The sequence below is a fragment of the Pan paniscus genome, chromosome 6, assembly GCF_029289425.2.
Source record: "Pan paniscus chromosome 6, NHGRI_mPanPan1-v2.0_pri, whole genome shotgun sequence".
NCBI classification, from domain to species: Eukaryota; Metazoa; Chordata; class Mammalia; order Primates; family Hominidae; genus Pan; species Pan paniscus.
The window spans coordinates 110,398,370-110,412,049 of record NC_073255.2 but is presented as its reverse complement, the minus strand read 5'-3'; the positions used below and the strand labels follow the sequence as shown (position 1 = coordinate 110,412,049).

At 37.7% G+C, this 13,680-nt stretch overlaps 1 protein-coding gene across 7 annotated transcripts in view; it reads left to right on the top strand.

Annotated features, from left to right (window-relative positions):
- The window catches only part of PEX1 (peroxisomal biogenesis factor 1), a 41,290-nt gene that overhangs the window by 1,687 nt on the left and 25,923 nt on the right, over nucleotides 1–13,680 (top strand). For 3 of the 7 annotated variants that reach the window (XM_003809737.5, XM_055114705.2, XM_034964446.3), the window contains exons 2-6: nucleotides 4,571–4,714; nucleotides 7,725–7,808; nucleotides 8,547–8,661; nucleotides 8,760–9,526; nucleotides 12,707–12,826. In XM_003809737.5, coding sequence (XP_003809785.1) covers nucleotides 4,571–4,714; nucleotides 7,725–7,808; nucleotides 8,547–8,661; nucleotides 8,760–9,526; nucleotides 12,707–12,826 — 1,230 coding nt within the window. Of the gene's footprint in view, nucleotides 1–1,205; nucleotides 1,415–4,570; nucleotides 4,715–7,724; nucleotides 7,844–8,546; nucleotides 8,662–8,759; nucleotides 9,527–12,706; nucleotides 12,827–13,680 lie in introns of those variants that run through there. The other 4 variants (XM_055114706.2, XM_034964444.3, XM_034964445.3 and 1 more) reach the window with 4 other exon arrangements.

Sequence of the window (13,680 nt, the reverse complement as noted above, 5' to 3'; positions counted from 1 at the left end):
TGTTTCTGATCTTTATTTTTAACATAAATGAGGTCCTATATACACACGTACAGTTTTGTGTCCTGGTGTTTTTATTTAATGTTATTATGAGTGTTTTATTTTGTTAAAAGGTCATCATTTTAAGTTGTTAATTAGTATTCTAGCACAAATTTGCCATAATTTATTTAATTGTTTACTATGATTGACCATTTAGATTGTACTTAATTTTTAGGCATTAGAAGTGATAAACTATATTTTAATCAGACGTTGAAAATAACACATCTTTGTTTAGAAAACATCATTTTTATTTCTGGTTGTCTAGGATAGATTCCCAGAATTCTTGGGTTAGAGGCCATAGATAATTATGAAAGCAGAAAGGTTCACAAGTTGGGAGTTAATACTTGAATTACTTTATTTGGGGTGAAGCATTGAGTGCATAATACAGATCATGCAGTAATGGGAAGAAGGGTTGGAACAATGGTTTTCTGGCCTATGTCAGACTTACCTTGAAGCTTTTAAGAATACAGATGTTCTGATCAACCCTCAGACCTATTAAATCAGACCTAAAATCTTAGGGAATAGGCTTTAGGCATCTTTAATTTTAAAAAATTTATTCAGGCTACTTGGATGCACAAAAGAGTTGAGACCTACTGTCCTAGAATCATAGAATTTTAATGACGATAGAGACCTTAAGCATCTAGGTCATTTCTGTACTTTTACATGTAAGGAAACTGGCATTCCTAGGCCAGTACCATTGCCATGCAGCTAATTTGCCCTCTTGTCTATAGCTCACTCTGCATCACCCAATCTACCGTTCTCACTGTTTCTTCTATAATGAATCTCCTTCCCACTTCTGTTCTCTTACTCATGCCATTCTTCCCTCAGTCATTTTTCTTCCTTCCATACAAATTCCATGTCTTTAAAAAGGAATAATCCTACCTCCTCCACATAGCTTTCCAATTCTCCGTTGCCCACATTTGTTTCCCTTTCAATACTTCTCTGTTGTGTTATGTGACACATCACATTTGATATACTCTGTACTGTGTTTCAAGTATTGTATTCTCTTGTTTACTCAAGTCATTATTTCAGGACTGACTACCCAGTAGATGCTTTAAGTCAGGATTTCTCAACCTTGGCACTGTTGACATTTTGAGCTGGATAACTTTGTTTTGGGGGCTCTCCTGTACATTTTAAGATGTTTAACAGCACCCTTGGCCTCTATCCAGTAGACGCCTGTACTGCCTCCCCCTATCGGTGACAACCAAAAAGGTCTTCAGACATTGTCAGATGTCTACTGAAGGACAAAATCACCTCTGGTTGAGAACCACTGCTTCAACTAAGTTACCTTCTCTGTACTCAGAACTTGATGTGATTGCAGCAGGGGGAGAGGATTCATATACACAGTGAATGCAAACGAACCTAAATCACCGTTCGGGTATGGCCACACAATTTTCATTTCCCTTGTGTTAGCAAGAGATACCCCAGGCTTTGGACCTGATCATTCCTAAGGCATTCTGATGGATGGTTTTACCTGCAGATTTCCTGGTAATACTGATACCTCAGTTTGGGTCAAAGAAGGTCAATTAATTGATTGATTTGATTTGACTCCTGGAAAAGACGCTCCTTTCTAGCTGTCTCTTTCTTCTCTTTACCTGAATAGCCAGGGCTCTGTGGTTCAAGTGAAGTATTTTGACATAAAAATTAACTTAGAACATTGGTCTGCAGAGTTTGCTAAATATAACTGAGCACATATTGTGGCTTTATGGAGCTGGTTACTACTTTTTGACCAAATAAATAATTCGAAGTATTTTTCCTCCTCAATAAGGTTCATTTTTCCTTTTTTCAGTGAGCTGGTAGAGTTTCCTTTTTTGATATTTCAGGGCATCTTTCATATTTCCATCTCTTAAGTTTCTTCATATGAAGTAGAATTGATCTGGATTATGTATTGCTGACTCTGATGAAAACCCACAGAAAGCATCTGGGGCTTGATCACCTTCCTTCTTGTAATAGCTCACACGGTTACAGCTGATATGGTAACTTAAGACTTTTGATTCCAAATCTAGGCAAAATACACTCAGTTGAAAGAATTTGTCAGCCAGAACAGTTGGACTGTTCTGTGAAAATTGTGAGAAAAATTACACAACTAAGTGATACATGATGATGGCTTTCTTAAATATAAAATTGTAATAACATGGTTAATTTCCAGTACGTTATATTGTCCCAGAAGTGGCTCCAACATTGTTTGAAATTTGTCTCATTTAAAGAAACATAAGCTGGCCATGGTGGCTCACACCTGTAATCCCAGCACTTTGGGAGGCTGAGGCAGGCAGATCACCTGAGGTCAGGAGTTCGAGACCAGCCTGGCCAACATGGTAAAACCCCATCTCTACTAAAAATACAAAAATTAGCCGGGCATTTGGTGGGGGCCTGTAATCCCAGCTACTTGGGAGGCTGAGGCAGGAGAATTGCTTGAATCTGGGAGGTGGAGGTTGCAGTGAGCTGAGATTGTGCCACTGCCCTCCAGCCTGGGTGACAGAGTGAGTCTCCGTCTCAAGAAAAAAAAAAAAAAAGCAAGAAACATAAAGACTGGGCATGTTGGCTCATGCCTGTAATCCCAGCACTTTGAGAGACTGAGGTGGGAAGATCACTTGAGCCCAGGAGGTTAAGGCTGCAGTGAGCCGTGATTGTGCCACTGTACTCGAGCCTGGGCAACACAGTGAGATCCTGTCTCAGGAAAAAAAAAATTCCATGTAAATGAATGAATTTGATATTTAATATTTTAAATTATGAAAACTGTTCTGTAAAGATGTAGATCTTGCCATGTTGCCCAGGCTGGCTTTGAACTTCTGGGCTCAAACAATCCTCCTGTCTCAGTCTCCCAAAGTATAAAGATTACACATGTAAGCCACTGTGCCTGGCCTAATATTTTTAACTTAATGAATTTATTTTGATATAAATAAATTAATAACACTGAAGCTTCCTGATATAATAAGTCTTTGTGTGTGTGTGACGGGTTCTCACTCTGTTGCCCAGGCTGGAGTGTAATGGCACTATCATGGCTCACTGTAGCCTCAACCTCCCTGACTCAAGTGATCCTCCCACCTCGGCTTCCTGAGTAGATGGGACCACAGGCGTATGCCACCACACCTGGCTGATTTTTAAATTTTATTATTGATACATATTAATAAAATTCTTTTTATTTTAAAAATGATATATGTGGCTGGGCATGGTGGCTCACGCCTGTAATCCCGACAGTTTGGGAGGCCGAGGTGGGAGGATCACTTGAGGCCAGGAGCTTAAGACCAGCCTAAGCAACATAGTGAGATCCCATCTCTATAGAAAAAAAAAATGGCTAGGTGTGGTGGTGTATGCCTGTATTCCCAGCTACTCAGGAGACTGAGGTGAGAGGATTGCTAGAGCCCAGGAGTTTCAAGTTACAGTGACCTATGATTGTGCCACTGCACTCCAGCCTGGGCAACAGAGCAAAATCCTGTCTCAAAAAAAAAAAAAAGTTCGAAAATGCTTATGATGCAATATAAGTAGTGGAAAAGGATATTAAATTGTGCCTATATGAACACAACTATATGAAAAACTTGCACATAGAAAAAAGGATTAACAAGAAATAGACCAAATTGTTCACATGGTTGTCTTGTTTATGGAGAGAATATCAGTAGTTCATTTGTTTCCTTCCAAGTTTATATGTTTTCCGAGGTCTCTATAATGAGTTTGTAATTGTTTAATCATAGAAAACCCTTTTTTGGTCCTTGGCCACAAACTTACATGTTTTAATGTAATTGCTTTTTTAATGAGAATAAATGTTATATTTTGCTTTTTTAAAACCTATATTCCCATAGTTATATGAGCCCTTGCAGTTATTAAGAGGCTGCATAATATAACGTTTCTGGAAGGGTACAGAAGAAACAGCAGTAATTACCTCTGAGAACAGAGACATGGCTTCACATTTTACCCTTTTGTACGTTTTGTGCTTTTGCCACATGCATTTATTATTCTTCCAATAAATAAGTAAATAAATATGGATTGTATACTCCATCTGGTTGGTGTTTCATAATTCTAAAATTATATTGCTACATTTTTAAAGATGATATATGTTTCTACTTATTAACGTATATGTTAAAATAGTAAATTTATATCTTATTTAATAATTTCCCTATTGATAGACATTTAAGACAGTCTCAAGTGTTCACTATCATAGAAAATACTGCACAGATAGCTTTTGCTATAGTTTCTTTTTTCTTTGAATCATTAATTGGGAATAAATGCTCAAATAGTTATATGTGGCTCAACTGCTATTTAAGTTTATTGACTGACTGCTGCCATTTTGAATTCTGAAGGGGTTGATTAAATTTATAATGCTGCCATAAGAATATAAGGGTATTGGCTTCATTAGCATCACCAGTATTGGGTGTTGGAAATGATTATAGATTTTTAAATGCTACAACAAATGTAGATAACAGAGAACTATCTATAGAACTCTTTTTGGACATGTGAATTGTAATAATAGTTTATTTTCATGTGAATCCAGAAAAATGTATATGAAAACCTTTTTTCCTCTCATTTCTTATATGAATAGAATCAAGCTATAGAAGTGGTCTGGAGTCACCAGCCTGCATTCTTGAGCTGGGTGGAAGGCAGACATTTTAGTGATCAAGGTGAAAATGTGGCTGAAATTAACAGACAAGTTGGTCAAAAACTTGGACTCTCAAATGGGGGACAGGTAAGCACATGTGATGGCAATAACTTTCTTCTAATATCACATAATATAGCAATAGAAATAAAATTAAAAGTTTAGATTTTTTGTTAAAGGAGGTGAGATGTCACCTAATTTGTATGCTATTATGTAACTAGTCTAGGATATTGAAGCTGACTATACTCTGTTTTTAGGTCATTATCTTGTAGTTTACCATACTCCCTACTTCTTATTCTACTATTTAACTCATTTTCCACATTCCCTAATTTTGGTTTCATGAAATTATTTTTCCTTCTGAATTACTAGGTTCTACTTACTATTATTAAACTTTATTTCTGACATATTTTATAACCTTCCATGGTCTCACTTGATTAAAAATAAAAAATTCAGCTGGGTGCGGTGGCTCACACCTATAATCCCAGCACTTTGGGAGGCCGAGGTGGGCGGATAATTTGAGGTCAGGAGTTGGAGACCAGCCTGCCCAACGTGGTGAAACCCCCCATCTCTACTAAAAATTCAAAAATTAGCTGGGCATGGTGGCAGGTGCCTGTAATCCCAGCTACTCGGGAGGCTGAGGCAGGAGAATTGCTTGAACCTGGGAGGTGGAGGTTGCAGTGAGCTGAGATTGCACTGCTGCACTTCAGCTGGGTGACAAGAGCGAAACAATGTCTTGAAAAAAAAAAAAAAATTCTACAACACAGGGTTATTATTTTTCCATTTTTGTTTTCCCTTATGAGTTTAATATGCTTAGATTATAAACCTGAAAGCTTGAATACCTATGTCTATTTTTTGTTTTCTTATGTTTATCAAGTTATTCCTTTAAACATTTTCTAAACTGTAAGAATAATGTGAGGCTGGGCTCAATGGCTTATGCCTGTAATCCCAGTGCTTTGGGAGGCCAAGGTGGGAGGACCACTTGAGGCCACGAGTTCAAGATTAGCCTGGCTAGGCGACATAGCAAGACCCTATCTCTACAAAAAAATAAAAAAAATTAGCTGGGCATGGTAGCGAATGCTTGTAGTCCCAGCTACTCAGCAGACTGAGGTAGGAGGAATGCTTGAGACCAGGAATTTGAGTGACCTGTGATTATGCACTCCAGCCCAGGCAATAGCGAGACCCTATCTCTTAAAAGAAGAAGATGTAGTAATAATACATATTCATTATAACTATTTTACCATTGAAAGTAAAAAATGAGTTTTTACCTTTCCCCAGTCCCATCCTCAGAATGGAGATCTCAGTAGACCTTTAGGATTGGAAGAATGAGATAATTCATATTTTCTGCAATTATTACCCCACAAAATATTTCAGATACCTTTCCATGTATTACAAACAATGTGCATTTAACATGTCTCTCTCTTTCTCTCTCTCTCTCTGTGCATCTTTATGATCCTCTGTTGCAGCCCTGCCAGTAAGACACTATCTCCTGAAGAATCACTGATAGGAACAGAAAGTGGACTGGCTAGGCCAGGAGTCCTTAGCTTCTTAGGGGGCAGGAGCTGCTTTGTGCTTTCTCAGAATCAGATATATATGTGGACTGAAACATTTAAAAACAGAATAGCCAAGGGTGCTATACGTTTAAAACTTATATAGATGGGGCTACACTGCTTTCTATTACTAATTTCCCATGACAATACATGAGAGTGCCATGTCTTTTTAACTTGTTTTGAGCACAGACTAATCTTGTTTATGCATGTTTTTTGATGACAATAGGCTACTCATGAGAAATCTATAAACCTAACACTAGTCCCTTGCATACTCTAAATTGTTGCTAGAATCTTAAAATTTTAGCACCAGACGGACCTTAGAAATCATTAACTTTGGTGCTTTGTTCTACAATACAAGGAGATGGAATATTTTACCCAGGATTGCTTAGCAGGTTACAGTTCTGCCCTCTGAGTTCCCAGCACTTCCCTGTGGGCAACATCAACTTCCTGATTTTCAAGTCTTAATTGGTACTCTGAAGAATCCTACTTGTTTTTAACTCCCATTTGCTTTGAAGTGACTTTACCTGATTTTTTTAGATCCCTTATTGCAGCAATGCCACTAAGAAACTGAGTCTCTAGCTTCTTGGTGGGCAGGAGCTGCTTTGTGCTTGCTCAGAATCATCCTTTTCAGTAAGGGAGATATTGAAGAGAAATCTACTGAGGAGTCTGGGGGTGAGGCACTCAGGGAAATCCTGCTCCAGTCCACAAAAGCAGAGAGGAAGGGTTGGTTACCTAGAGTATTTAACATGCAGAGGCTTTGGATTGTACTCCTTTAATCCTTGGAAATGCCTATAGAAGGGGAAAGGAAGTAAGATGGTGACTCCAGCTTATAGACATACTAGTGTTTCATATATTTAAACTATAATAGGAGGGTATTATTAGTTTTACTTAACTTTCAACTGTGAAGGATTATACTTCTCAATATTTGTCTCCAGTGTCTATTTCAGTGTATTTTTCACTTTTCTTGAAGCAGCATGTCTGTTGCAAAACTTCTAGAAATAATGAGGATATTTATATATTAGATCAAGCCATAACTTGATGATATAGTCATTTCTTCTTATATTTTTTACTTACATTTTTATATTTTAATGATTACTTTCATTTTTGAAAAACATGTCGTGCTGAGATGTATTTTTCTTCATTCTGTAATTAGTTATGAAACAGTTTTTCCTAAAATGCTGAGTATATCAAGTCTTGGCTAAGAATAAGTAATAAATATTTGTCACATGAAAGCCTACACATATAGCCAGGCACAGTGGCTTGCACCTGTTTTCCCAGCTACTCAGGAGGCTGAGGCAGGAGGATTGCTTGAGCCCAGGGTTTCCAGGCTGCAGTGAGCTATGATTGTACCACTGCACTCCAGAATGGGTGACAGAGCCAGGCCCCATCTCTCAAAACAGAAAAGAAAGATTACATAGACACATATACACCCCCATCCAAAACATACACACACATCTACTTACCTAAAATGGTAAGAAGATAACTTCTTATTTTCTAATATATGACACAGAAAAGTTTTTTTAAAGTAGTTTTAAATTTTTAATTTTTTCTAGGTATTTCTCAAGCCATGTTCCCATGTGGTATCTTGTCAACAAGTTGAGGTGGAACCCCTCTCAGCAGATGATTGGGAGATACTGGTAAAGAAAACCAAATAAGAACTATCTCATTTAAGGTTAAATTACTTCACAATATCAATGTCTTTAGCTTTCTCTAAGCTTTATTATATATTGAGTTGGTTTTGAATTATAAGAATGAATTGGGGCCAGGCACAGTAGCTCATGCCTATAGTCCCAGCACTTTGGGAGGCCAAGGCAGGTGGATTGCTTGAGTCCAGGAGTTCAAGACCAGGCTGGGCAACATGGTGAAACCCCGTCTCTACTAAAAATACAAAAATTAGCCAGGCATGGTAGTGCATGCCATTAGTCCCAGCCACTTGGGAGGCTGAGGCAGGAGAATCGCTAGAGCCTGTAAAGTCAAGGCTGCAGTGAGTCAGGATCTTGCCATTGTACTCCAGTCTGGAAAACAGAGTGAGACCTTGTCTCAAATAAAAAAAGAATGAATTGATAGAGATCTAATGTACAACCTGGCAACTATAGGTAATAAAATTGTATTGGGGATTCATGTTAAATGAGTAGATTTTAACTACTCTTACCACAAAAACAAAAAAGTGGGTAACTGTGAGATGATGTATATGTTAATTTACTTCACTATAGTAACCATTATACTATCTATATGTAGCTCATAACATCATGTTGTGTATATTAAATATGCACATTAAAATTTGTTTTTTAAAAAAATGAATTGAGATTTTTTTTAACTAGACATGGAGTGGACAAAACGTAAAGTGAATTGATCTTTTCATCTGTTGGTTCTAGGAGCTGCATGCTGTTTCCCTTGAACAGCATCTTCTAGATCAAATTCGAATAGTTTTTCCAAAAGCCATTTTTCCTGTTTGGGTTGATCAACAAACGTACATATTTATTCAAATTGGTAGGTGCTATTGTAATATTTGCTGTCATATTCTACGCTATAGCATTGAGTCCAAAGTAGAAATGAATGTGCACTAATGAGCTTTATTTTCTACACAGTTGCACTAATACCAGCTGCCTCTTATGGAAGGCTGGAAACTGACACCAAACTCCTTATTCAACCAAAGACACGCAGAGCCAAAGAGAATACATTTTCAAAAGCTGATGCTGAATATAAAAAACTTCATAGTTATGGAAGAGACCAGAAAGGAATGATGAAAGAACTTCAAACCAAGCAACTTCAGTCAAATACTGTGGGAATCACTGAATCTAATGAAAACGAGTCAGAGATTCCAGTTGACTCATCATCAGTAGCAAGTTTATGGACTATGATAGGAAGCATTTTTTCCTTTCAATCTGAGAAGAAACAAGAGACATCCTGGGGTTTAACTGAAATCAATGCATTCAAAAATATGCAGTCAAAGGTTGTTCCTCTAGACAATATTTTCAGAGTATGCAAATCTCAACCTCCTAGTATATATAACGCGTCAGCAACCTCTGTTTTTCATAAACACTGTGCCGTTCATGTATTTCCATGGGACCAGGAATATTTTGATGTAGAGCCCAGCTTTACTGTGACATATGGAAAGCTAGTTAAGCTACTTTCTCCAAAGCAACAGCAAAGTAAAACAAAACAAAATGTCTTATCACCTGAAAAAGAGAAGCAGATGTCAGAGCCACTAGATCAAAAAAAAATTAGGTCAGATCATAGTGAAGAAGATGAGAAGGCCTGTGTGCTACAAGTAGTCTGGAATGGACTTGAAGAATTGAACAATGCCATCAAATATACCAAAAATGTAGAAGTTCTCCATCTTGGGAAAGTCTGGGTTAGTATAAATTTTATAACTTGGGAGAAATTTTATGTGGCTTAAACATCCCCAAATTATGAATTAGAATAGTATTTCATATATAAATTGAAAATCAATTAAAAAGAAACACAGTGCCTGAAGGCACTTGGGGGACACATTTACGCTTTGCAGTAAAGTCCTTGTTTGGATAAAGATTGTGTATTTTCTGGCCAAGTAAGCTTGAATAGGTACAAGCTTAGGTAGGTGCAGGCCAGAGAGGTCAAAATTACTTGCCTGAGATTGCATAGCTAGTGTTAAAACTAGGATTCAAACCCAGGCAGATTGACTTGGGTGTTCATCAGGATGGAGTGCTGTACAAAGCCTCCCATCTTTAATGCTTGCAGATTTGTTCCCCAGTTACCGAAAGCAACTTGTTAATATTAGGGAAAAGGGCCAGTGTAGGGAGAGATCCATGGCATGAGGTAACCTTCCTGCTGCATGTGGTGGCACCTGGATTGGAATGCATCCAGGAGCTGCTTACCCTGCTGGTGTCTGCTCTTTAATTTGTGTATAACGGAGAGGAAGTAGACAGGGCAACTAGTGCTCCAGCCCCTCATCCTGGCCACAAATATTAATGCTACCTTTTTATGACATAAGTCACTAGTCCATTTATTGGAACCTAAATTTGAACCACTGTAAAGTAAGACTTCATAGTGATAAAGAAAGGAACTTGTTAGGAAAGAGAATAAAATAGAAAGAGAAGGTTGTCTCCTTTTGTAGATTTTTTTTTTTCTCCAACAGTTTTACCTGTGACCTTTATACAAATAACTGACAAAGCATTAATCTCTTTGGCCTACATCATTTTCTTTTCTATTTTTTTTTTCCACGAGATGGAGTTTCACTCTTCTTGCCCAAGCTGGAGTGCAATGGCGTGATCTGGCTCACTGCAACCTCCGCCTCCCACGTTCAAGTGGTTCTCCTGCCTCAGCCTCCCGAGTAGCTGGGACTACAGGCATGCACCACCACGCCTGGCTAATTTTTTGTATTTTTAGTAGAAACTGGGTTTCACCATGTTAGCCAGCCTGGTCTGGAACTCCTGACCTCAGGTGATCTGCCTGCCTCAGCCTCCCAAAGTGCTGGGATTACAGGCATGAGCCACTGCTACTGGCCGGCCTACATCATTTTCTAAAGCTCCAGACCATTCTTTTCTTTTCTTTTCTTTTTTTTTTTTTTTTTTTTTTTTTGAGTTAGAGGCTTGCTTTGTTGCCCAGGCTGGAGTGCAGTGGCACCACCTCCACTCACTACAACCTCCACCTCCCAGGTTTAAATGATTCTCCTGCCTCAGCCTTCAGAGTAGCTGGGACTACAAGTGTGCGCCACCACTCCTGGCTAATTTTTGTATTTTTAGTAGGGACGAGGTTTCACCATGTTGGCCAGACTAGCCTTGAACTCCTGGTCTGAAGTGATCCGCCTGCCTCAGTCTCCCAAGGTGCTGGGATTACAGGCGTGAGCCACTGTGCCTGGCCTCAGATCATTATTTTCTGTTAGCTTTAAACTGTCCGTTCAGGAGATCCTACTGCATCCTCAAATTCAAAATATCTAACACTGAGCTTATGATTCAGCTGGTTCTGTCATTAGATGGGAATATCCTTTTATTTCCTTGAAATTATATGGTGAGAACAGGGAGAAGTGCTGATGGTAAAGTCCTGTGATTAAGATAGCAGTAAGGACTCTGCCCTTCCCACTCCACTGAAGGTTGAAGAGCCATGGACAATGAGAAGTCACAGTAGGTGAAATCAGATACTAAAATGGACTTGGCTTGAGAGATCAAAATTGATCACTTGGTGATACAACTAACAAATTCATGTTAACTTGAACCTTTATTACCCTGTGAAGCATGGTGATTAAAAAAAAAAAAACAAAACGGGAAACTTGATTGTTAAATTCTCTTTAAGTCAGAATATGTACCTTAGAGTTTTTATTTATGCTTTTGTCTACCATTAATATGTCTGCACCTGCTCTTTAGAAGTTAATAGAGAGTAAAGTTGTCTTTATGTCTTTCAGTGCTTACTTATATTTGGGAAGTTGAGAAAAATTTTTAACATCATTATTGATATATATATAGATAATTTTTTTTTTTTCTTGAGACGGAGTCTCTGTCGCCCAGGCTGGAGTGTGGTGGCGATCTCCACTCAATGCAAGCTCTGCCTCCCAGGTTCAAGCGATTCTCTTGCCTCAGCCTCCCGAGTAGCTAGGATACAGGCTCCCACCACCACGCCTGGCTAATTTTTGTAGTTTTAGTAGAGACGAGGTTTCACCATATTGGCCACGCTGGTCTCAAACTCCTGACCTTGTGATCCGCCCACCTCGGCCTCCCAAAGTGCTGGGATTACAGGCGTGAGCCACTGCGCCCGGCTGAGATAAAATTTAAAGTGTACAATTCAGTCATTTTTAGTATGTTTATACTAGTTGTACAGCCATCACCACAATCTAAGTTTAGAACATTTTCATTAGGGGGTGGGAGAAATTTTACTCTGCTTTTTAGATTAAGTTTCTGTCTGGATCTAATCATTTAATCAGACAATCAGGCAGATTGTCTGTGATTAGTTTTGGCCATTCCAGCTTCTTCATTGGTTGTTAACTTTCACAAATAAAGGCTGCTCAAAGATTAGAAATAACATTTAATTTGAATGTAAATGTGCCATAGTTTAAAAGATGGGTTTGGTGAGTACAGTCAAATACATACATTTAAAGCTCTAATTCTGAAGATTATGTAAAGAAAAGGAAAGAAATGTAGGGAGAGGATTGAAATGTTCATGGTATAACAATATCTGAACATCCATCTGGTCACACCGTTGGTATTTGAATGTTTTGTCCTCCTCAAATTCATATGTCAAAATCCCAACTCCCAAGGTGATGGTATTAGGAGGTGTGGTCTTTGGGAAGTGATTAGGTCATGAAGGTGAAGCCTTCATGAATGGGATTCGTGCTCTTATAAAAGAGAACTGTGAGAAATAAGTTTCTGTCATTTGTTAGCCACCCAGTTTAGGATATTTTGATATAGCAGCCTGCATGGACTGAGACAACTATGAGTTATTATGATAGCTTCTGTTATTTCACCTAAATTCATAGAAGCTAATATATCAATATTTATGCTATGAAATATTTCTTAACCAAGCTTTGAATATATTTATATTTTTGTTTATTTTTAAATTTCAGATTCCAGATGACCTGAGGAAGAGACTAAATATAGAAATGCATGCCGTAGTCAGGATAACTCCAGTGGAAGTTACCCCTAAAATTCCAAGATCTCTAAAGTTACAACCTAGAGAGAATTTAGTGAGTTCAAATATATATGTTACATCAAAATTCTTTTACACGTTTTGTAAGATTTCTAGTTGCTTTAGCTAAGTAATAAGAATGTTGTATTCCTTTTTGATACAAATCTTTTTTTATTGTGTTAAACTATATATAACATAAAATATGCCATGTTAGCCATTTTTAAGTGTATAATTCAAAGGCATTAATTACATTCATAATATTGTACAACCATCACCACTATCTATATCCAGAACTTTTCCATCACCCCAAAGAGAAACTTGGTACCCATTAAACAATAATTCCCCGTCCACTCCTTTCCCCAGTCCCTGGTAATCTCTAATGTATATTGTGTCTTTATGAATTTACTTATTCTAGATATTTCATATATAAGTAGAAGTATGCATTTGTCTTATGTATCTGACTTATTTCATTTAACATAATGTTTTCAAGGCTCATCTGTGTTGTATGTATCAGAATATTATTCCTTTTCATGGCTGAATACTATTCCATTGACTGCATATACCACATTTATTTATCCATTCATCTGTTGATGGACACTTGGGTTGTTTCCACATTTTTGGCTGCTGTGAATAATGCTACAGTGAACATTGGTGTACAAGTATCTGTTTGAGTTCCTCTTTTCAGCTCCTTTGGGATATACCTAGGAATTATGTTTAACTTTTTGAGAAGCTGAGAAATCTTTAATAAATGATAACACAAATACGTATATTTGCCAATGCAAATATGAATATTTTTGGCTTTTAAGAGATTGATAATTTTGCCACGTGGTTGTAATTAAAAAAAATTGTCCCATGTTGTTTCAGTATTAATATTGTAGCCTAAAAGAGTGCTAGACTGTTTTACTTTTTACT